This window comes from Opisthocomus hoazin, chromosome 3, assembly GCF_030867145.1.
Source record: "Opisthocomus hoazin isolate bOpiHoa1 chromosome 3, bOpiHoa1.hap1, whole genome shotgun sequence".
In the NCBI taxonomy this organism is placed as follows: Eukaryota; Metazoa; Chordata; class Aves; order Opisthocomiformes; family Opisthocomidae; genus Opisthocomus; species Opisthocomus hoazin.
Genome location: NC_134416.1, coordinates 96,639,484 through 96,664,125, shown reverse-complemented (window position 1 = coordinate 96,664,125; position 24,642 = coordinate 96,639,484). Strand labels below are relative to the sequence as shown.

Below are 24,642 nucleotides of genomic sequence, written 5' to 3'. Positions count from 1 at the left end.
TAACTGAGACTGAATATGCTTATCTAAAAAATACAAATAGAAAACTTAGTAATTTACTAGTCTGTAGGTAAAAGCTATTTGAAAGCTGCTTGACTTGCTATATATTTAAACAATCATCTGTGACAAGGAAATAAAGATGTCTGTTGACATGAGGATTACTTAAGAAGGTTAAACACAAATCGGATAAGCAGTTATAAAATTGACTTTTGCAGGTGGTTATGTTGCACTTGAGCATGATGAATTGTATCGAGCTGTGTTTGTATATAAACAATATCACCTTAACAACACTGTGGTTGGTAGCAGTAATTTTCAACTCCAAGTCTATAGGCAGTAAATTCTGGTGGTTAGAGACCTCTAGTTTCTGAAGTAGTCCAATCTAGTTTTCAAGTAATTTAAATGCACAATAGAATTGAATTTTAAATACAGAGCTAAGGCTAATAGTTGCTGGCGTTTTAGGTCTTTACTGTATTTTCTAGAGTTTTTTGGTGTTCTCATGGATAAGAAATGAAACAAATAGGAACAAAAGGTTAGGGGGAGAGTGCAAAATGATGAATCAAGAAGCTTGCTCCATGGTTTAAGGCTTATTGCTGCCACACAGTACTTGATGCTTACATCAAATAGTACAATGTTTAGAGCTGGAAGAAAGCAACTTTGGAAACAGAGCATTGGCAGAGTTATAAAGGTAAGGAAAACTGAACTTTGGACTAGGTCGAGACTAGTGACTGTATAGTTTGAATAAGGGAGTGAACTGAAGGGGGGGAGGGTGTAGAAAATGTGTTTGAAAATGACAAGTGGATGATGTTGGTTTCACAAAACATTCTTATTATATAAATATGAATAAACTTTGCCATTTAAAGCAAGACAGTATTTGTGATAGGTATTTGTCATAAGGTAGGTTTTTTTTTTTGTGTAATTGGTCTTATAAGTTAATTGGTAGGGCCTCAATCAAGGCTTAGTGGCACTATTTGTTTTGAAATGTAAATTTACACTGCAAGATACTTATGCATTTCACTACTGGTACTTGTATCTTGTCCAGATTGTTGCAGTGGTCTGGTAATGGTATAATTTCACAAATGTTATACCAGTACAATAAAGAGCCTGATGCTAGATCCGGCAGTGAAACAGGAGTGGGCTCTGCCACCAAGGAAAATTGAAGTTTAACTTCACTCTTCCCATAGTTGTAAAATGGGAATAGAATTTTGAAGACACTATGTAGCATTGAGAAACAATACCAAAATATGAAAGTCATGAAGACTCTTAGACTAACTTTAAAAACTTGTTATTTCAACAAACTGTTCCTGAGTTAATACAATGTTATAACAAATGTGGGAAAGCTCTGATTGATGTTTGAGATTTAAGAGTCAGCTAAGGGGACTGTCCTAATTCTGTAGGGTTGTGGTTGTTTTTTTTTTTTTGGAGAGGAGTGAATAAAAAGGTGTATGTCTGAAAACTGAGTGCTTGGAAAGTGTAAAATGGTTTGCAGCTTAGTTTTACAGGAGAAAGCCATGAGCAATGCTTATGCAATATAAAACATCTTAGCAAGTTAAATGAGAGACAGAGGAATGCCATGCCGGTTACACAAGTTTTGGATAAGATGGTAAATTAACAATAGAACACTCCTACTTTTTAACTCTTTCACTATTGAACTTCCCAGTAAGGTTCAAATGTATTGCTCATTCATAAGACTTTGATCTGAGCATGTCTAATTTCAGTAATGCACAGTATTCTGGCAACCAGATGCATCATTTGCTGGATTAACGGTGTTCAGGAACAAGTTTTAACTTGTGCAGTTATGACTTGCATACTAAATAACATTCATGCTAATTGTAAATAGAGTGTCTGCAGACACATCAGAAACTCCACTCTGTAATGGAGAAGTTGGCAATAGTCAATATTTGGTTTCTGGGGTGGTCGTTTCAAAGTAAGGATCCCTGGCGTCTCTGACTTCTGATCTTTTAGTACCTTCTGCTTAAATATATATATTTATATACTCTTGTGCTAGTTAGAAACTTTTTTTTATTTTAACTTAATTCCTGTTTGTTGCTTCAGATTGATGGCGTGATGGTTATGGGTTTAGGCATATGTTAAAATGGATTTAGGAATCTCTTCTTTAGTGTACTTCAGGAGAAGATGTCTACTGAAATTAGTTTCCTGCGCCAAACTTTTGGTATTTAGCTATTATGAATTTTCAGGTTTTATGTAAAGTTAAACAAGATACTTGCTATAACTAGACTAATCATCAAAGAAGGACTTTTTGGTTAATTAGCTTGGCTTTGAACTTGCGTCTGTTGTGGGACTGTGTCATGCGGCCTTTCTTACCTTCGTAACTAAGAGGAGGGAAAAGAAATCCAAAACTAAACGTGGCTGTGCTGCTGTTCTTTAAATGAAGAACCAAGGTAAAGCTGTACCATATAAAAACTTAGAAAATACTTCCAGGTATCTAAGTGAGAAAGCATTTATCTCTTGTAAATATGTTCCATCTGGATTCTCCTACATCATAGGAAAGTATAAGGAGGCTTTGTATGACCTTGATCAGAATTGCTGCTGACGCTTTTCAGGGTTTGCATGTAAGTGTTACTGCACATACCAGCGATTCCTCTCTTACCTACATAAATTACAGCTTATGTGTTTTAGCAGTCCTTCCATCTTCAAATCTTACTCTTTCAGTGTTCTATTAAATGATGCTTATTTGAATTACATAAACCTTCTTGGTTTTTGGTGGGGTTTTTTTGTACAGATTCTGTTTAGGTATCTGTATTTCTGTAGTGAACCCTGAAGGATGTAAAAATATACAAAAACTCCTAGGCCATATCACGGTGCTGGTTTGAAGCAAGATGTGGGGATAGTTAAAGTTAGCTTCTTGAAGTTCAAAGACTGAATTTTGGAACAGGTTTGTGAATCCCTTCACTGAAGTTCTGGTTGATACAAAAGAACTGAGGGCCTGAAATGCATCCCTATGCGAAAATTGGGAAGGAAACAAATCTGGAGTAGAAATGTACTTCTTCCTCCATGAGCTTTTTTCTCATTTCTGTCTGGCCGTTGCATATGGGGGGGGGGAAGGGAAGAAGAAGAGGTATAAAGCTCAGCATTTTCTTGCAATTCATTCTCTGAGATTCCTAATCCTAAGTAAAGGACATCTTAAAAAATTACTCTTTAAGTAGTATGCAAATAGAAACTGATATTTTGACTCGTTTCCAGTCTAGATTCTGATTGTTTTTAAATTAATGACTTACATTGAATGAAAGCACTGAAGCTAGGTTTCTTCTGCTTTTTTGGGGATGACCTAATCCTAAAAGTCAGGTAGAAGTGTCTTCTGACGACTGCAACAACTGAGAAGTGAGAGTTTGTGATTGGGTAACACTTCATTTGTGGAGGAGACGTTCTTAGAAATGGGAGGCCATCAAGATATGGAAGCAGGACAGGCAGGGTGTGTTCTTGAATGGCACTGTAGCGACTATCAGGAAAAACATGCACGCATCTTGCATGAAGTAGAGAGATATCCACCTGCACAATGCAAATACCTTCTAATGAAGTGACATGCGATGAATGCAAGTGAATGTCTTAATCTTCATAAAACTATAGCTTTACTATCTAGTTAATATTTCCCTGTTTTCTCTAGGTACAGTTCATTACAAGAATTCAGGTTAACTAGAGTTTTATAGTTTTGTGACATATTAATGAATGCTCTTGCTACTGGACTTAGACATCAAATATTGCCTAATGCTATGTGAACAACTATACATGATAGCTAGCTTATTTGTTATACGGCTTGAGAGGCTGCAATTAAAGGATTGGAATGCATTAAAAGAACTGCAACTAACATCAGGGTGTGACTGCCCAGTTTGAGAAGGTGCTCATGATTTCAGTCTACATAAACAGCAACTTGTAGAATAAATGCAGGCTATGAACATATCGAGAGTCATCTGTATGGGTGGAGTTGGGAACTGATAACCAAGGTAAGATGAATACCTTGTGTAACATTATATCTGGAGTTCTACGCTGGAAACACAGCAGAGTACAAAAATATTCTCTGTGTAGTTTAAGTAAAACAAAAAGAGCTTTTTGCTGGATTAAATAGAAGCTAAATAATTGGCAGAGTATTGACTGTATTTTTCTAAGTTAAAGATGCATTATCAGTTGTGCTCAAATTACTGAAACAACTATTTTTGGGATTCTAGTGTTATCATCTAGTGTGAAGCTGGTTCAGCCCAAAATAGTTCCATTTTGTATGCCTAACCAGGGGGAAAACTTCTACTCTGATCTGAGAACATGTAGGAAAGGCCAATCCTTTGATGAGATTTCACTTTTGGGAAAGTGGAGACCATGTTAGAGAATGGCAGAGGTAAAACAGCCTGAAGTACATGTACAAATTAATCTGCTACTGAATTCTTCAGGTACATCTGTGTAAAGAACAAGATTGGTATGTTTGTCTTCTACATGGAAAAGCATTTCCAGTGAATTCAGCATTTATGAAGGCATGATAGTAATTATGAGTTTACCAAATATTTGAAAACTCCTTCTGGAAGCACGAAAGATATTTACATAAGCATACAAAGTATATTATGCAAGTCCTATTGGCTCTGCAGAAGCCTGTGGATAAATCGCTTGTGCATACTTTACAGAGTTACTACATTTTTCATAATCACTGGGGAAATAAAGATTGAATTTACCACCAATGAAACATAATTCTAAATTTCTTTTGAAAATGAAATTACATTAAATTTGGTAATACACAAGCACAATAATACCAGTAACTATTCCAGAAGGCTATTTTATCTGTAATGTAATGAGGTGTATTACATATGAGAATTGAATTTAATTAGGAGAGTAGGCATACTGCTTGAAGAATGGTACAATATCTATAGTTAAGCACATTTGTAAACACTTGTGTACCTTGAGGCTTGTGGCTTGTTTTACTTCTCATTATATTAAACAGATAAAGTATGAAACCCTAGCTTCCACCAGCAGCATCTGTCTTTATTAGAGAATGCTTACATCTTCCACAAATAACAAAGATGGGTCAGAATCCTGTCTTGACTTGATGGTTGTATGTGACTAGACTGAAAAACTGTGACTGAGGACTTAGGGTGTTGAAGATAACCTGCAGAATGATGGAGCTCTACGTACAAAAACCATTTTTTTTCTACAGAGCCTTTCAGCAAATAAATAATATTCTACAAAAGACTGATGACAGAAGTTTTATGCTAAACCTGAAAACAGAACACAGGAAAACAGCTGTAAAATCATGACAGGGGTCGTTTCTAAAAATTTCATTTGAGTGTTTTCAAAACATAGATTATAAGTATGGAAGAATGTAATAGCCTTTACTGTTCCAAACAAATTTTAGAATTTTCTTTATTTTTGTCTTCAAAATAAAATGTGAATTATTTATTGTCTGCTTGGTGTTTTATAACAGCAAAAGCTCAAGGAAGAGAGGGAGTCTAAACGTGCTCGGCTGGATGGCAGGCATGTTTACTTACTGGATACCGTTGCCTCTTGTGTGAATCTGGGCAGAGCAGAAGTGGAAGATGCTATTCTTGACGGTAACCAGGTAATCTGATGAATTTGATAGTGACGATCGTAAGGTGCTTTAGAAATTGTTTTCTCCTGTATTCTCTTTCCATCTGTGTACCTTCAATTTATACATTCCCATTACAGTGCTAATATTGTTGAGAAACTGAAGAAAGTCCAGTGGAAGACTACGAAGATAGTGAGGGACATAGGACATGCAAAGTATGAGAAGCGGGAGAATAAGAAATTGAGGGGCAGCCAAACAGTAGCCTGCAGTTGCTTGAAAGAGTAGTTACAAAGATGACAGAGCTGAACTCTTCTCAGCTGTTGCAGATGATACGACAGAGTAGCAAATCGGACATCAAGGGACCCTTTTCTGCCAGGAGGGTAATGTAGCGTGGGAATTGGTTACTCAAGTGAGTTGTGGAATTTCTGTCCTTGAGGTTTTTGAGGCTCAGCCTAGGCAAAGCTCCAGATGACCTGAGCTGTTGTTGATGATACAGGAAGCTGACATCAAGATCTCCCAGATGTCCCTTCCAACATTTCTGTGATTCCATGTCATATAGGAAAAAAAGCTGTGGAGAATACTGTCACGCAAGTTAAAAAGCAGAACTTGTTTCAGCCTTTGTGCATTCTGTCTCTAAATGGGTTTCCTGGTAAGCTGTATTGCTTGAGAATAATTGTCAGATGAAGAAAATATTGGCAGCTGTTACACTTGGAAGGAGAAAAGTCTCATACTTGTTTTGACCTCATCTTGAAGGGCTCAGCCAAGATTTTCTGGAACAGCAGTTTATGTGATCTTGGTGTAACTGAGGCCCATTATTAATGGAAGAGAGATAAATGTGGCTTTCTTCCTACTGTGGTGAAGTCTCAGCCTTTTTCCTGCACTAAGCAGTAGAAATGGTACCAGCAAATGTTTCCGAAGAAGAACGTATAGAAGTAGAAGCCTTTTCTGCTGGAATATTGCTATATAGTTAGGGACTATACAAAACAATGACTCATAGATCTAGAAAAATGATTGATTAGGCCAGACTTTCAAGCCCTGAAATGCTGATCAGCATACTAGCATATGGCAATTAACTTTTTTCATAGGTCTGTATGGCCTATACATGAGATTCCTGGACTGCATTACCAATAAATGGTTTAAGGACGCTTGATGGCAGCCTTAAATTGATGGAGAACAGTGAAGTTGTCCTGATGCTTAAAATACAGATAAATAAAGGCTTCCTCGCTTAAAATACAGATAAATAAAGGCTTCCTCTGTTGCTATGATATGGAATAATTGCAGCTGTGTGTTTTCTGCTTTCAGTTAGTTAGCTGAATGGCAATAAGAATAACATGGGTGAGGGACTTCAAGGAGGTGCTCCTGCACTTCAGTAAATTAAGAAATGCCCTGTGCTCTCAGTTTGAGAGACGATATGCAGCATCTACAGTAAGTGGTTTCAGCAAACTGAAGCATGGCCTGGCTATATTCAATTGTGTTCAGAATGTAAAAATTAAAATTATTCAATTAAGTAGGTGTGTGCTGCTAAAGGACAAGGCAATTCAATCATTTTTCAGGGGGTAGTAATGGGGCCTGGTATAACTTTATTACTGAACAATGATAAAGTGATGAGTATTTGCGAGCCCTGTATGTAAAAAATCTGAGCAAGTTAAACTTTTCATAGTGGGTGATGCTTATGCATAATGATCTCAACATGATTTCAAACAGATAGAGCGCATTGACAAATTCCTGGCCTCTGGAGGTCTGCGTCATCTGATGTTCTACTATCAAGATGTGGAGGCAACAGATACAGGTAAAGCAACTTAGGTTTTCCTGCAGCATGTTATAGTTGTGCTGAGCAAGCTGTGCAGGGAAAAAGCAAATAGTAAAGCTCTTATAAACTGGGGCTTAAGGCAAGTCAAGTTTGGTCATGCTGGGACATCGATCCTTGCTCATGAAATGAGGATCGATGGAAGTACTGAAGCTTATTAGTGCACTTCTGCATATTGCTAGCAAGCAGCAGCAAGGTGCTCCCTGTGGGGCTAGGAAAGGGTTTTTGACAGTTAAAAGATGACTTTCACACAAGGTGAGCAGTGACAGGTGCTCTGTGCCCTCCCCTGCACTCATGCAACCAGTCTGCCCTGGAAGCCCTCCACATTTCTCTGCACATGACCACCCATCCAGGTGGTCCTGTTACAAGACAAATGGCCCCAGGAGGCCTGCATTGTGGGTAGCAGGGCTGTTATCCCAGAAGTCCCTTCTGCTCATATTCCCTTCCCTTGTGCTCCCATGTTACCACACTTCTGGGGGAAGTCTCCTCCTCCACTTAACCTAGAGGCAGCTCAGGACCCCTCTGACAAAGAACCTTCTCCCTTTGCCCATGGCTTCTGTCCCGGAGCCTCCAGTGCTGCTGCCATTGGCACTAGCCAGGTGCTGTGACCTCTGAGACCCTGTGACTGGCTGGTGGGAGTTCATCCCACTTGTTTACCCAGTATGTACAAGCAGGGCCTGTAAATATATCTATGTATATCTCTATAAATGTATGTGTTTATAAGTATATAAACATATACCCATATGAGTGTACAAATATGTATTTAGGTATTTTCAGTATATATGTATGTATATACCTAAAAGGTATGAAAAGACCCTTTAATATGATTGTTGTGGTTTAGCCTGGCTGGACGCCAGATGCCCACCAAAGCCACTGTGTCACTCCTCCTTAGCTGGACAGGGAAGAGAAAATACAACAAAAGGCTCATGAGTCGAGACAAGGACCGGAGAGATCACTCATCAATTACCCTCACAGGCAAAACAGATTGAACTTGGGGAAATTAGCTTAACTTATCACCAATCAAATCCGAGCAGGATAATGAGAAATAAAACCAAATGTTCAAACACTTTCCCCCCACCCCTCCCTTCTTCCTGGGCTCAACTTTACTCTGATTTTTCTCTACCTCCTCTCTCTGAGCGGCACAGGGGACAGGGAATGTGGGCTGTGATCAGTTCCTCACACGTTGTCACTGCTGCTCCTTCTTCCTCACACTCTTCCCTTGCTCCAGTGTGGGGTTCCTCCCATGGGAGACAGTTCTTCATGAACTGCTCCAGCCTGGGTCCTTCCCATGGGGTGCAGTCCTTCAGGAACAGGCTGCTCCAGCGTGAGTCCCCCACAGGGTCACAAGCACTGCCAGCAAACCTGCTTGGTGTGGGGCTCCTCTCTCCACAGGTCCGCAGGTCCTGGCAAGAGCCTGCTCCAGCACAAGCTCCTCATGGGGTCACAGCCTCCTTCAGGCATCCACCTGCTCTGGTGTGGGGGCCCTTCCACGGGCTGCAGGTGGATATCTGCTCCGCTGTGGACCTCCATGGGCTGCAAGGGGACAGCCTGCCTTACCGTGGTCTTCTCCATGGGCTGCAGGGGAACCTCTGCTCTGGCACCTGGCACACCTCCTCGCCCTCCTTCTTCACTGACCTTGGTATCTGCAGGTTCTCACTCCCCTCTCCCGCTGGAAAATGCCCATACGCATTTTTTTTTCCTTCTTAAATATGTTGTGACAGAGGCCCTGGCCAGTGGTGGGTCCATCTTGGAGCTAGCTGGCACTGGCTTTATCAGACACAAGGGAAGGTTCTGCAGCTTCTCATAGAAGCCACTCCTGTACCCCCTCGCCCCCCCCCCCCCCCCCACCGCCCCCAAACCTTGTCACGCAAACCCAGTAAAATGATATAAGCAACTTTATTAATTAAAATTTCATTGTACATAGAAAGAAAATTAAATGAAAATACAAATTCAACCACCAATTTAGAAATCTGCTGAGCAAGTTTGAACATGCCTGAGTTGAAGTGGTGGAAGTATACTGGAGAGAGTGTGAGGCAAGGGGCAAAGCTTGGAATCTAATCAGAGTCCCTGTCACACCTCTCCAAAGTGACCAGAGGACCATACGGTATGGTTGTGGTGGCCTTTGGTCTTCAGGATGTGGTGCTAGATGCAGGCAACATGGAAAGCTGGAGGAAAAAAAACCCAAAAGACCGAGACAAATCCACAGCAACATGTGCATTGGGTGAATAAGACTATGTACACTGGAGGAGAAAAAAAGTTTAAAAAAAATTAACTGGTGGTGAAGGAGAAGACAGATGAGTGTGGGATGAAGTAAGTGGGTTGGAGGCTGCCTTTGCCAACAGCTGTAAATGTACCATCACAGTGTGCAGCTTGTGCATCATCTTGTGCACCCTGCTTAGGTGAGACAGAGGTTGCATAAGAATTGTCTGTGCTGATTTCTGGGGCTGTGGTTCACAGGCTGGCAAAGCAAAAATCACAGTTACAGTGATGGCTACTAATGAGTAAAGTTCAGTGCATTTTTGTGATATTACATGCATGTTGCTGGCAAGGGCACTTACTGCATACCGCCTCAAATACAACCTGGTTTTCTGACCCTGATGTGGACCAGCAAACAATTCTGTTAAGGCATAAGATCCCCCCCATGAAGAGTGCCTACAAGATATTTTGTGTCCCTGCAGAGCAGGAGCCTGTGCATCTCTGAGTTCACGAAGATGTACTCCAGAGCCTTAAGTGGTCGTTTCAAAGTCTGGTTTTATGCCTACCCTCACATGCAGATTTTTTGCAATGTTTTGGATGGCACTTTTCATATGCACCCTTTTCAGTAACAGCACATCTTTTCTAAAGAGTCTGCAGACTATACCACCTACTCCAGCTCCATACGTTGTGGGAATGCCCTGAAAACTGGGGTGACTGTTGCTGGTCTAGCCTCTGTCATTACCAAAGTACAAGGATAGCGCAAGTTTATATTAATTGACAATAAACCAAACAAATAAAATTTTGAGTGAAGACTGTTTTGCTGGTGACAGAACCCTTGATGTACTTCTGAGGTAAACAAAAAAAGAGACTTCGCAGGAGCTGTGGTGAAAAAGGGGAGGAGGAAAGGTGATGTGAACAAAAGGGTGGGAAGGGGACTCATGGGTGGCCATCTGGTCCCAAATAGGGTTCTCTGGGGCAGGTGGTCATGCGCCTGAAAGAAAAAAGGGCAAGCGACCTGTCACTTTTTGTAATATTTTGGATGTTGTCCTTTAACTATTGGTATCAGCAGTTCACTTTTTGATATTTTTATTGTTGCAGTGTCTTACTGAGATGTGTATGTGTGTGATTTTACTCCGAGGTAACCCTAGAAAATTAGTAACAGAGAAGTAACATGGCCAAAAGCACAATTTAAGAGAAATATTTTTCCCCCAAAGACACTGCTACTTCTTGATGACTAAACGTTGGAGAAGCATGTTCATGCTGGGGGAAGACAAAGTCCCTTGTAGCTCCCTTATTGGTTTTCTGTTTATGTTCCCCCAAAGAATTTGCTGTGGCATTGCTCTCCTTGTTTACAGAAGCACTCTGTTTCTTTTTTTGTATGTTAGAGTTATGTCTACGTGTTTTTAAGGAAAGACAGTTGATAATAGCTACTCTGAGGTAAACTGCTGACCTTTTTTTTTTTTTTTTAAGCAATAGAGCATTATCTCTAACCACATGACAGAGCCATGTAAGAGGATCTTGAGCATGAACTTTTGCTTAGAAGGGATAGAAAACAAATAAATGAATAGAAATGAAAGGCTTTTGATGTAAGAATGGCAAAATTAGATGAAATAGTTCTTATTGTGCCATTAGGACTCTGGATGCTGCATGCTGTCTGTGGGTAGTCCCATGGGATGGCTCCAGGGGCTCGGACTTAGAGATACACAAATGATGACTGAACTGTTTGTTTAGAAAACTTTTCTTTGAATAAATAATCAGTGGTTTAAAAATGCTTCTTTTATTTGAATCTATAGGGCACTTTGGCCTTCCAGCAACAGGAATGAACTCTCATTTGACAAAGAAGAAGCCTAAAGTATTTGTGACAGAGGGAAAAGATGTTGCTTTAACTGGTGTATGTGTTTTCTTCATTAGATCTAGTCTTTTTAAACCCATCACAACTGAGAATATCGATCAGGTAGGAGTTGGTGACTGCTGATCTTGTTTAAACTTCATTTTCATTTTGGGGATTTTCTCTCAGCATGTAATTTGACAGCCTTTGACATGGAAGAATGATCAAAAGGACATAGTTTGGCTAAATGAAACACAGGAAAAAAAGAAATGAATGGAAAAAACAACATTACTGAGCAGCAGCAACTTGAAGTGTATCCTTGCTGTGAAGAAACGACGCTAAAGAAAACTTATGACAATCCACAATGACAAAGAGTAATTAGTCAATACCTAAGTAGTAAGCTGTTAAATTTCAATAAGTGCTAGCAAATCTGTTAAAAAAAAAAACCAAAAATGTATTTCTTTTGAAAGCATACATGCAAATTATATGAAAAACAAGTTTTTACTGATGAAAGACTTTAAATCTATGTCAGTCTGAGGTAAACAAATCTGGATCAAGTGCTCCAGTAGTGAGGAGCACAGAGTAAAATGTAGAGAATCCTACAGCTGTAGACAAACTAATCAGTGCTAAAATAAGAATGATGGGCTAAATGATAATTTGGTGTTGTGGAAAACTTTCTATACACTTCAAAATGGGAATTTTCAAATGCAATTCCTAAGCCATCAAGTTTTAACTTTCCCCTTCTCTTCTAGGAAAACCTTAAAAACTGTATTTTGCCCAGATAGACAAGAAATAGAAGAGCAAAGGGTTGATGAACTGGCTGTCATCACCAGATTATTATTTGATTTCTCCAGATAGATGCTTTACAGTTTTATGCTTAACCTCCTAATTTTTTTTATTTTTGATTTTGAAAGATCTGGCTTAGATTTTAGTCAATTATATACTATTTAACATTTGAGGATTTTTTTGCTTGTTAATAATGCTTGCAAGCTGATAATTGCAACTGAAAGATGTGTAAAGCAGACTTCTTTACAAGTAATCATATAGCCATTGCTGATAGTAGATAATACCTTAAAACTAGGAAAGACAAGTTGAAATAAAAATGATATGTCTGAAGACACATCTAATGTATGACACTTAATTTAACACCAAATAACTTGTAACTGTTGCTGAAAAATTCTTGTGGTACATTCTAATGAAGCAAAAAAATGGCTGGCAGATTCCTGTAATTTACCTCAGAAGTCTTCAGAGTCTTTTTCAGAATGTCTAAAAAGCAGATGTTCTGTGAATTATTCTCTCTCACTCTGGGTAGAGGTATTCTTCCTGGACCAAAATCTTTGGGCAACAGCAAGCAGAATTAACTGCAGCTCGTAATTCTTTTGGTATCTAAGCCTTTTAACTGCATTGATCTCTCTCTCTCTTTCTATATATATATATATATGTATGAATATATTAAAAAATATAATTCTGATAGCTTTAGAAATGGCAGGCTGGAATCATTGTACTCACTCATATAAACTAAGCTTTATAAATAGAGGTCTCTTATGATCTCATTATATTTTGGAAGTGTTTTCAGATTTTTGTTTTCTCAGTTTTCTATGACAAACTGTGACCCTGTGCAAATTTTGCAGCCCCTCATAGCAAGAATTGTGCTGTTACTGCTTGAAGACTTACACTAGTAATTTTTGAGATGCTCAAGGCAGTAGGACTGAAATAAATATAATGATGGCATTTTTTTCTGCTTTAACTTGTATTATGTTTCTTTTACAGGAAGTAAATTTTAATATGATGAACGTAGGTCGAGATGGCTTACTAAAAAGCGTTGAGCAGTTGATATCAGGAATCTTCATTCCAGCCTTACAGATTATGGACCGTGGCTGGGTTGAACTTGGTGAACCTCAACAAGCTTCCAGTATTAAGAAGGACTTTCTTTGTTCGCTCGAAGCGTTTGTTAGTGTGCTATCAGGAACTCAGCAAAGCCTATTGGAAAAGGTAGTATGTTTACATGGTAAATAGCTGTAGAATGTCACTTGTTCTGGAGCTTTTGAATTATCTGCTGTTGTAGAACACTCATTAAAATTGCTTTCGTTAAACTGGAGAAAAAATTAAGACTTTTTTTTTTGTTGCCATCAGTAACTTGTTTAAGCCACAGATCAATATGTAACAATTCTGCAGGTGCTTCTGTTCTTGTTTGTTCTGGTGCCAGTTCTTTAGAGCTATTAACTTCTTGACTCTCCAATGGTTGTGGCCACTCTTACATCAAGAATGATTAATGTTTCACCAACAGTTGCTTTAACTGTTAATTTCTACTCAGCCTTTGTGAAGGAAAGGGCATGACAGCACAGCTGCCAGGCTGGTGAATCCTCCAGATTCTCGAGTCTGGTTTTGGCTCAAACCAATTTAATTTAAATTGAAGTAGGAACATGAAGTGAGATACCCCAAGCAGGGCGGGCAACCAGTTACTTTTTAAAGTTCCTGGAATATTTGTCACAAACATTTCAGGGTTTCTTAATTTGTCTTTTAGATCAATCTGAAGAAATGTGAAACACATGATCTAACAACTTTGAAAGGACCTTCAGATTACCTGATGGCTGCTAACAGCATAGATGCTCTTGAAAGAATAGAAGTCTGTATGAAAGGATGGACCAAACAAATTGAACAGGTGATACACTGGATAAATGTGAAGTACGGCAACATCTGCATGTTGACATATGATGAGTTTATTCCTGTTGGCATATAGCTACATTTCTATAAAGTTAGATGTGATCAAGCACTGTATTTTAAAGTACTGTAGGCATGGTTAGTGTGCTTTTACTTCTCAATGAGAAGATTATTGAGAGCTTTTTCCATCTACTAGTAAAAAGAGCACACACATGTCTTTGGAAGCTCAGTCCCCTGTTTTTGAAAATCACCTATTTTTAAAGTACAAAACAGTTAATGATTCCCAGTGGATTTAATGAAAGCAACAGGAACACAATAATTCAGTGAATGCTGTTCTCAGTGGTCAAAATCCTATTTTGAAACATGCTTTGCAGGTTATTTGCAGAAAATGTAATTGTAATGGTGCTCTTGATATTACTCCCTCTTTAATTCAGAACTAAACAGGCCAAGCAAAATTAAGGTCTCTTATGTGAGGTGGTGGCTGAGTTAGGTAATTTATCATGGGTGATTAATATTAGGAGCTGATAAATTATTAATTAATTGATGCTATCTGTGCAGATAAAAAATATTAGCATCACTCACTAATATTACTGTATGATAAAAGATTCTTGCAGAAAATGACCAGTTGAGAAAGGAAGCTGACGACCTTGGACCACGAGCAGAGCTTGATTATTGGAAAAAGAGATTGTCGAAATTCAACTACCTTACGGACCAGCTGAAGAGCCCAGATGTGAAGGCAGTGCTTGGAGTACTCACTGCTGCTAAATCCAAACTGCTGAAGGTTTCTATTTTGAATTACGACAGATGTAAACACTAGAAATGCTCTGTATACCCTAGTTAATTTTGGTGATGTACGTAACATTGCTGGTGGGGGAAATACTGAATCATCTTTGGCTTTTGTTTTCTTTGTCCTTCCCTATTCCTCACTTTGAGCAGATAAGGTTTAAATCCAGTTTAATTTATTGAAAAAGCCTGGGAATCCCCTGTATCTAAAGGCTGATAATGTGCTGCATCCATGTAGCTCAACAGAAATAAATACTTATAAGCCTTTGAAAAGTTGGTTATTAAATCAGAAAATTGAATTCATGAACTATGTATTTAATGAAAAGAAAAATAAAAAATCCCAGTTTTTGTAAAATCTTTCTCCTGTTGTTACAGTGTCTGTCAAACTGCTTGTGAGGTCGTAACTTCTCACTTTGACATAACAAAGACCCATCACAAACAGAAAAAGATGTGAACAAAAGTCTAGGTTCATCAGAATGAGACGTGTGGAACAAATACGTTGTTCTATATTCACCAGTCTGTCAAGCAAAAATAGTTAACAGATCATGTCTATATATTTTACAGCAGCTTGACTTGACACTGCTACTGATGTAACTTGTTGAGCTGAGTGGTTGAAACTAACTGTATGTTCACAGTCAAGTTATTGAAGCAAAACAAGGACTTGTTCCCCATATTGGGTAAACAAATGCAACTGATGTAACAGATCTGTGCTTTCAAATGTGCTCAAAGGCTAATGGCAAAACAGAGTGATCTCAAAACAGTTTTTCTGAAATGTGTGGTTTTATGTTTTTTTTCTACTTTCTATTCTTAGAACTGGCGAGCATTGGATATTCGCATTACAGATGCAGTAAATGAAGCTAAAGATAATGTGAAGTATCTATATTCTCTGGAAAAATGTTGTGACCCATTATACAACAGTGATCCTGTAAGCAGAACTTTTAAATTCTTAACACAAATCTCTTGAGATAACTGAAATGAATGTATTTTGTAGGATCAATTGGAAATGACATAGCATTTTAGGTATGCATCTCCAGTTTGAGACTGTTCAGTTATGCTAGAAGTGGCCTAGGGGGAATTTCTGGCTACAAAATAAAGTACTTATTTTCTTGCTGTGGTATCGATGAAGATTTTGGTTTGATGGTGAAACTGGATTCTGTGCGATGGAAGTGAAACCTTTGTGATTTAAAAAAAAAAAAAAGAGGTGATAGTGAACCTCATACTATGCTAAAGACAAAGGCTGGGCTTTTGTTTGTGTGTTGGTGGCCAGGTCATACTTTGTGTAACTTTTATAAGGCAATTTTCAGCTTCTTGGGTTAGGAAAACATAAATATGGTTATGTAAATATTGAGGTGTAAATATAAATCACCTTCTCATACCATAGTAACAGGATAACGCTAGCATAACAAGTAGTAAACAAAACCAGCCAACTGAAAGTAAGGGATAGGAGGAAGGATTGTCACTGTCCTATTAGCTGCTGAAGTAGGTGGCAAATGGTTGATTAAAACTGGTTTTGCAACTGACTCTGCGTCATGCTAGCCAGAGAAGTATGGCAAGTAGCCATGAAGACTCAAAGATTTGACCATCCTAGCTACCTCTCCCTCTCTCCATACTTTTCTCAAAGTGAAATTGCTTCCAAACGGCACTCCGGGGCAACCACGCCATGGCTCTGTTTGTGTCCATTTGCCAGACGGTATTAGCACACTGTGTTCTTTCAGTGTTTCCCAACCTGACATTGAGTCTCTCTGCTGAAAGGTTAGTACCACACCCATACAAAAACAGAGTTAGTGAATATGCTTGCTGTTGACACTGTGCAGGGTCTGTTGAACTTGACCTGCTGTCTGCTCCCCATAGTGACTTATGCCGAGGAGGAAGCGGTGTCAGCTTCAGAGATGTTTGGTTTTGAGAGGGTGCAGCACTTTTGGTGGAAGCCATAAATGCACGGAGTGTGAACCTTTCCCTTACCGATATTTACCTGTAAAATGTTGAGAACGGCTTTGTCAGTAGAGTAAAACTCTCGTTGCTTTGGAAATCCAGATGTGGTGAGGAGCTGTCTGAAAAATCTTTGTCTGGCCCATTCATGGGCTGAAGACAGGACTGCCGGGCTTTTGAAATGACGCTTCTCTCCAAAGCGTCTAGCAAAAGGCCTATCTTGTACGCAAGATTTACTGAAAATTGTACAGGACAGGGAGTGTTAAAATGGGTGTGGCGAGTTAACCTTGGCTCTGGGCCAAGCGCTGTTGCACTGCCCCTTCTCAGGGCGCTGCAGGGGGAACACAGGATGAAAAATCTCAGGGGTTTTTCAAAGGCAGGGAGATCGCTTACTTATAGTCATCAGGGGCAAAACAGACTCGACCTGGGGGAAGGTAACCGGATTTATTAAAAGGGAAGATAGATTTGGTTAGTGAGAAACAAAGACAAAGGGCATCGCTCTCTCCTGGCCGGGGGCGTGGAGCCCCTCCCGCCCTCCTCCCGCTCTCCCCTCCCAGGGGCTCGCAGGGCCGTTCCTCACACGCTTTCCCTCAGCCCCGGCTGCCGGGCAGCGCTTTGCCCTTTCTCCCCCCTCCTTTCCCCGAGGTGCCCGGCCGTGGCCGCGGGACTGGGCCGGGCCCAGCGCTGGGGCCGCTGGAGCCGGCGGGGCCCGGCCCTGCTGTCGGCACCTGGGCGCCTGCACCCGAAGAATGGGCTACAAGATCATCTCCTCCCAGGCACTTCACCAATATTATTTTTTATGATCTAAATGCCAGTAATATAAGAAAGTTGTTCTTCATAATTTCTTTATTCAAATGAGCGTCATAAGGCTTAATGCGATCTTAGGGCGCTCTTTATATGCAAGCTTACATCAGGCTTAGCAAAAGAGTGCGCATACATACTCTTTATGAAAGTAAGTGGTCCTTTTGAAGAGGTCTTTGTCTCTATCAAATTTCGCTCACTGACCAGAATTCTTCCAGCCAAGACTCTAGTGAAAAGTTCTCCCCCAAACTGAATTGTAGAGCTTGGAGGGTGAAGTAGCACAGGCAGATCCGCAGGAGAGGCCCAAGGGAACGGAGGCAGAAATGTTAAGAAGACCGTGGTCATCATGCTCCTGCATGCCCTAATTAGGTGTTGAGCTCACGTGTGGTAACAGCAGTACTGAGCAGAGTTCAGGCTGTGTGTTTCTTTCCAGGTGTCCATGGTGGATGCTATTCCAGGACTCATAAATGCAATTAAAATGATCCAGAGTATCTCTCAGTATTACAACACGTCTGAAAAGATATCCTCACTGTTTGTGAAGGTTGGTGCTGCAGTGTGAAAGGAAATTTTCACAGATTTGTTTTTGTGTGTTGTTACTGGAGTGAGAGATGGGAAACACAAAGTGAACAAGCAATTGAAGAGGCAGCATTTTGGTCAATTTAATGCTGCATTTTGAATGCATAAAGAATTGGAAATAGCGATAAACTACTTCAAAGAACTCATTTCACTGTAATTTAGAGTTGTAAGGATTTTTTCAGACTTCTTGAGGATCAGGGCTAATCTCAACCCTTATGTGAATAGATTGAGGGACTTTTTGTTACAATGAGTTTTGCCTCTGGTGAACTGGTTTTTTGTAGAAACAGTTGTTAAATTTATATAGCCCTTGAACCTCCTTGTGTTTGCATAAAGAAGGAGATGGAGTTGGAAGAACAACCTGTTCTTTAAAACCAAGGGCCCATGAGACTATGATCATTATCTTTGCTGACAGAAGTGCCAAAGTCTTATGACTTTGTAGTCCTCAATATCATTTCAAGGTTGGTACAAGGTATTTAGGATGCACGTAGTTAATCAACAACATTTTGGTGGTATAATGGGCTGGAGGCTGGATGTTGCAAGAAGGACTGTCTGTTTGTGTGGCTGGTGTTTGGTATTGCTGTTTTGCAGGTTTTAGGCCAGTGGAGTCAGAGGTATGGGATGAGACTGAAAGAAGGGCAAGATCTGCTTTGTTTTGAAATCTCTTTTTCACAAGGTTAAAACTGCTTTTAGGTGACCAATCAGATGATCACAGCGTGTAAATCTTACATTTCAAACAACAATACGGCCACAATCTGGAATCAACCTCAGGACAGAGTTATGGAAAAGTTACAAGCAGCCATTAGACTTAAACAGGTAGGTGGGAAGAACAAGTGGAAAACAGAATATAAGGTGAGATTTAGGAGGAGTTTTCCATGATTAGGAAAACTTTATTTTATGTGAGGAAGCAATGTTATAATGAACGAAAATGAAGCACTGAAAAATACCCTATGTAATTTGGCTTTAGGAAGAATTTAATTTTAACATGTTTGAAGTAAGGTTTGTGACCCATTAAGAAAGAAGAATGAAAACTGCGAGCTGCTATGAAGCAGCATTCTAACTTCAGAAGGGTTTTTGTTCTGTAAAGTGATTTTGGAAAATTTGAAACATTATTATTTAATAAAACTGCTCAGCACATAATAATTATTTTCAGTCTCTGAAAACTGAAATCTGGGTTGTCATCTTGGATATTCAGTAAGCACGTCAAGGCCTGCTGTAAAATGGAGGGAACAGAATTTCCCGCTACCTAAGGATGGAATGTACAAATACATATATTTGCATTTCATTCATTTGATGAAATGTGTGATCCCATAACGATATTGTTGGGTTAGTTGTCAGAGACCAACTCTGACTGTCTTTATAGCATTCATGATCATTTATTGATGAAACTTCTACTTGCTGTCAAGTTAGGATAATATCTGTCTGCATAAATTTTGTGCTAGCTTTTTACTATAAGCTTGACATTCTTTTAAATTCTTCTTTGCTTTTAGGAGTATCAAAATTGCTTTCACAAGATGAAAGAGAAATTGGAACAAAATCCAAATGAAAAACAGTTTGATTTTAGTGAGATGTATATCTTTGGAAAATTTGAAACTTTTCATCGTCGTCTAGTAAAGATAATAGATGTTTTCGATACTATGAAAACCTACTCAGTTCTACAGGAGTCTAAGATAGAGGGATTGGAAGGAATGATCACAAAATATGAGGTACACAGTAAATTTTGGATATCCTGTCAGTCTGACTTGAACTTTAAACAATGAATGGTTCTGAAAATTAGATAAGTGTCAAGAAAAATTAACTCTACCAGTTGCACGAAAATTACTGCATAACAGTTACTGATGTAAATGTGTGATTGCTGGGGAAGCGAGCAGACAAGATGAAAAGGGATAGGTGGACATGTGAAAGAAGTATGTTAAAATCAAAGTTGATTGAAAAAAGCAACAAAAAGGGGGGACTTTGTAACAGCAGTAATTGGAGCCATGGTTTTGTGTTACAATCATGAGAAAAGAGTGAGAAGTGCAACATTTTCTGTCTTTAGAAATGTTTTGTTAGCTGTGACCAAAATTGCAGACTGTCTTCATTTCTTGCCTGTTATTCTGGGGGTACCTGATCAGTGCCTGCCACTAAAACCCCAGAAAAAGTGGACTCTCAGATTTACTTTGTTTCATTAAGGAAACGGTGAGCTTAATTCCAGCAAAACGGATTATTAGGTTTACTTAAAATCTGTACCCTATGTCAGAAGTACAATCATCAGCTTTGTGTTTTATGAGGAAAGAAACAGTTAATTCACAGATGGCTATCTTTAGAGTGAGGGAGGAAGAGAAATGACTTAGGTGGTTTGCTCTAGGAAGTTCAAGTTTTGTCTTTTTCTTTTGTAACAGCAAAATCCCTTTGCTTGTTAGTATTACTTTTCAGGTTTCTTTGCTGATCCTTTTATTTAGTAGGAGTGAGACAAGAACAAGGAGCTCTTCTAAGAATATAAATATGCTAAATCACATTCTTTGCTTGCCTTCTTTCCGAGATTAACTTTCTTTTCTAGCAAGTAGAGTATTCCCTGCTTTTACCAAGCCTGAGTTAACTTAGCTTATTGTATGTCTGTCTTAGTGCGGTATCATAATGATGGCACTTGTAAATACTAAAATAAATCAGAAGTATTCAAGGTGTGGAGTTTGTAGACTGCTATTAGAGGTCACGTGATACAGTGGCAATACAGGCAAATGTGGCATTCTAATTTGATTTACCCTGCCCTTTTCCTTTTTTGTCATGGCCATAAGTCACTTAGCTTTAGTTAAATAACTGTAGGGTAAAGTGTATCGATTCACTTCCTCTTGCCACTCAGGGTTTTGATTCCTTGACTGTATCCTTCACAGTAGCCAGTTTTCTCCTTTGTTCGCTTCTGTACTCTTCTGAGAAGAAACCTGGGCACAACTGGAAGGCTACCTTGGTCCAAGACTATTCCACACGGGCAGGATAAGTGTGGGCTGCTCTGAATTTTGCTCCCTTCGCTGAGAGCTGCTCGCTTAAGCTGTGCCAGCAGGCTTCTCTGCAACTCAGGTGCTGAGAATTTTCAGGTCATGCTATGAAGACAGTGTTTTGGTAGGCTGGAACACAGACATGTCATTCATTTGGGCATTTGTATTTGAAAAGCTGCCTGTGACCATTAGCCCAGCCTGTGATGCAGTCTGCAAACTTGATACAGATATACCTCATTATCCATTGCAGCACTCAAGTCCTAAAGTAAGAGCTTTGTGCTAGACCTAGTTTCTGTGAAGTCAGTTTCGTTTTGGGGGGGAGAGCATAGGGGGAAATTATGCATGCTTATATAGAACATACTACACGGAACGTTCTGGACAGTATGCTTAAAGGGCGGAAAGTGATTGTATTTTTCTAACAGTGACAAAATTGAGATGCTGCAGTATATGACATGGACTATAGCTGTAGTTAGGTGTCTGATTATATGACTTGAAAAGTTTTTACAATAGGAAGTTATTATGCTGCAGTTCTTTATCCTTTAGTACTCAGTTGCTGTCTAGGATTTGCTTGTTTTTAGAGGAAAAGATGGATTTTTTATTTACAGCAAAGCAATAACACTGAAGTTCAGTTGACTTGTAATAAAATGGTGGAAATCTACTATGCTGAAAATATGTTGAGCTTCATAGCTGTACTGTGGTAAAGTAATAGGATGTCGAACAGTGGTTCATCATTAGAAATCCTTTAACTGTGTGTACAGCTCAAGGGAAATACTGGTTATGATGCACTTTTGTTTGGGTGGACAGCAGCTATGTAAGAGAAGCCGGGAATAAGAAGTCCTGGGCTGGTGATGTGCTGCATCTCACTGTGCCTTTGAATAGTCTATTTTTCTATGGAATCAATTAATTTAAGTACATGGTAAATACTCATGTGAAAATATTTTTCTGTCTTGAACTTTGTTAACATTTAAGTAGAAATAATGAACCTCTGCATGACAAAATATTTAATGGGTAACAAATGTCTTTGATGAAAAGCAAGATTCTTAATTTCCTGTCAGTTCTAATTGGCTTAAACCAGAAGTAAAGAATATAAATGAAATTCGTATGTCCTCTGCACCAATTTGTTTCCTGGAAATATGTCATTTAAGTGGTTTGCTTATACTGCTCAGCAAATACTAGTAACGAGTGGCAAAGGTAAAATGTGAACGTGCACAGCCCGTTGCGTTAAATATTTTGGTCTGGTAAGTGTTTTTAAGACTTCTTTTTGGTGATAATTTTCTTTTTTCTATAAATCTGTTTAGAGCATTGTTGATGTCATGAAGAAAAGACATTATAATTTCTTGGATCAACGGAAGACTGATTTTGACCAAGACTATGAAGAGTTTTGCAAAGAAATAAATGATCTTCATGTACGTTTTATGATTCAAATAAGAATGTAGTTTAATGATGAATCCTTATGAAAACAAAAATACCTCTATCCCTTATGAAAACAAAAATACCTCTATCTGAGTTACCACCAAACAAATTATGCAAATCTCAAAGGTTGTATTCTGAAATTGAAAAATTATTCTAATGTATCTCCACTTTAAAGCTTGCATTTACTATCTAACTTTCAGACCAGTTTCATGGATTAGGCCAGAAAGGGCCTTGATGGCCTCCAGTAAAAGGATTTTTCATTACCCTATTTGGAAGTTATGATAGCAGGAATAGCACAAAAGTGGATGGTTTCATTGGGTGAATGGCAACATAGCACAAATAAATCAGATAAACTTTTCCATAGTTCTGAACTCACAAGTTAATGGAAGGAAAGGGTGTGGAAGAAAGAAATTAAAATAAATGTTTGGCTCACTTTGGCTGCCAAAGAAGTAAGCAAGCATTCTTTGAGGGCTCTCAGCATGGTGGAACATTTGAGGGTACACAAGCTTTTGTTGGTTGCACAGCTACAGAGGGAACTTGGATAGAAAATGCCTTGAAAGTTGGTTGTACTTTGTTTAATTCTTGAGGGAAGGAAGAAAGGGAAAACTGATACTTATTGATGTTAGTTTCACATAAGCAAATTATGTTCTAATATAGTGCATGATAAATCCTGTCAGATAACACCTGGCATATTCGAGGCTGCAGAATTATTTGCTTTCCTTTAGGATCAGTTAAGGATTTTCATGGATATCACTATTGAAAATATTCTGAACACTGACAGAGCACTGAGTATGTTGAAGAAATTTGAAAGGTACTGTGTCCTGTCTAGATTGCTAGAATTCTGTCAGGCAATGGGAATAACACTTTGAGGATGGTGGGAAGTGGGGGGAGCAGAACAGGAGGCATCTCCTTAAATACAAACAAAAACCAACTCAACCTCCTCTCACTCAACTGTTCAACTCTGTTAAGAGATGTCTTCTCAGCAGTGTGGATAAATAAAAACCATGTTTTTGTATCGGAAAATGCAAAATGTAAGTGGGCTTTGAACTTCATCTTTCAAAATTAGCATAAGTACAGGAATACTTTATGGCTATTAGCATATTTGCCTTAGCTTTCTCCTTGAACGATAACAATCTGTTACCACAGTGCAGTTAGGAAAGAGTAAAATGCTTGTATTAGGAAACAGTGAAATTTTTCTTGATAAATTCACATTGTTGCAAAGCAGCCTTAGTCTTTACTGCATCAGTTTTCTTATAATATTCTGTTTAATGGAGCAGACTGCCAGTGGCGGATTGGTTACAATTTGCTGCACATAATTTTAGCTCAGTGTTTGAAAACAGTGACAAAACAGAGAATGTGTAGGCTTACTTGGAAACTTTTATCATCTGATCTAAATCTTGGTTGCTTGGAATCAGGTTGTGACAGCATTTGTTCAAGCTTTAGTGAAAACTCTGCTGCTAGAGTAGTTATTTTCTAAAGAATGCAAGGGAATCTGGAACGACTGGATTTTCCAACAATGCATCAAAAGAATTTCAGAAGTGTTGGTGGAATTTTTCTAATGATTATTATTTTTCCAAGCAGATTACAAATACTGAATCTTGGCATTGATGAAAAGTATCAGAAAATACTTCAGAACTATGGTCATGACATAGAAACTGTGTGTAAGATCTACACTAGGCAGAAGCAGGACCCTCCACTAGCTCGTAATCTGCCTCCAATAGCTGGTAAGATCTTGTGGGCACGCCACCTATTCCATAGGATCCAGGAGCCCATGGAGTCTTTCCAGCGGCACCCGGCTGTTCTGCAAACACCAGATGGCAAGCGCATAATCCGCAACTACAACAAAGTAGCAAGAGTTCTAACGGAGTTTGAGGTGGTCTACCACAGGGCATGGCTTCAGCAGGTAAACCAGCTGATTTTGATTAGGATATTTCTTTAAAAAAATGTGGTGGATTTTTGTTGTTGGTAGACTAATAACACCTAGCTTTGCAGACCAGATTGCATTCCTGTTGTTTCAGGCTGCAGTGAAACACTGGGTTACAGCTGTGTGAAATAATCTCTGGTTAATAGCAGATATGCTAAGATGTAGATTTACGATGCCCCTTAAGTGAGGGGGATGGAATAAGAAAAGGTACTTTATATAAGAAAGTGTTTCTATTAA

General features: G+C 39.0%; 1 protein-coding gene across 1 annotated transcript in view; it reads left to right on the top strand.

The window, feature by feature from the left end:
* DNAH5 (dynein axonemal heavy chain 5) overlaps positions 1-24,642 on the top strand; it is a 158,205-nt gene that overhangs the window by 21,286 nt on the left and 112,277 nt on the right. The window contains exons 2-14 of the mRNA XM_075417108.1: positions 5,417-5,551; positions 7,223-7,307; positions 11,315-11,475; positions 13,120-13,341; positions 13,874-14,011; positions 14,615-14,791; positions 15,605-15,718; positions 17,957-18,064; positions 18,790-18,912; positions 19,587-19,802; positions 22,367-22,474; positions 23,207-23,292; positions 24,063-24,384. Coding sequence (XP_075273223.1) covers positions 5,417-5,551; positions 7,223-7,307; positions 11,315-11,475; positions 13,120-13,341; positions 13,874-14,011; positions 14,615-14,791; positions 15,605-15,718; positions 17,957-18,064; positions 18,790-18,912; positions 19,587-19,802; positions 22,367-22,474; positions 23,207-23,292; positions 24,063-24,384 — 1,995 coding nt within the window. The remainder of the gene's footprint in view (positions 1-5,416; positions 5,552-7,222; positions 7,308-11,314; positions 11,476-13,119; positions 13,342-13,873; positions 14,012-14,614; positions 14,792-15,604; positions 15,719-17,956; positions 18,065-18,789; positions 18,913-19,586; positions 19,803-22,366; positions 22,475-23,206; positions 23,293-24,062; positions 24,385-24,642) is intronic.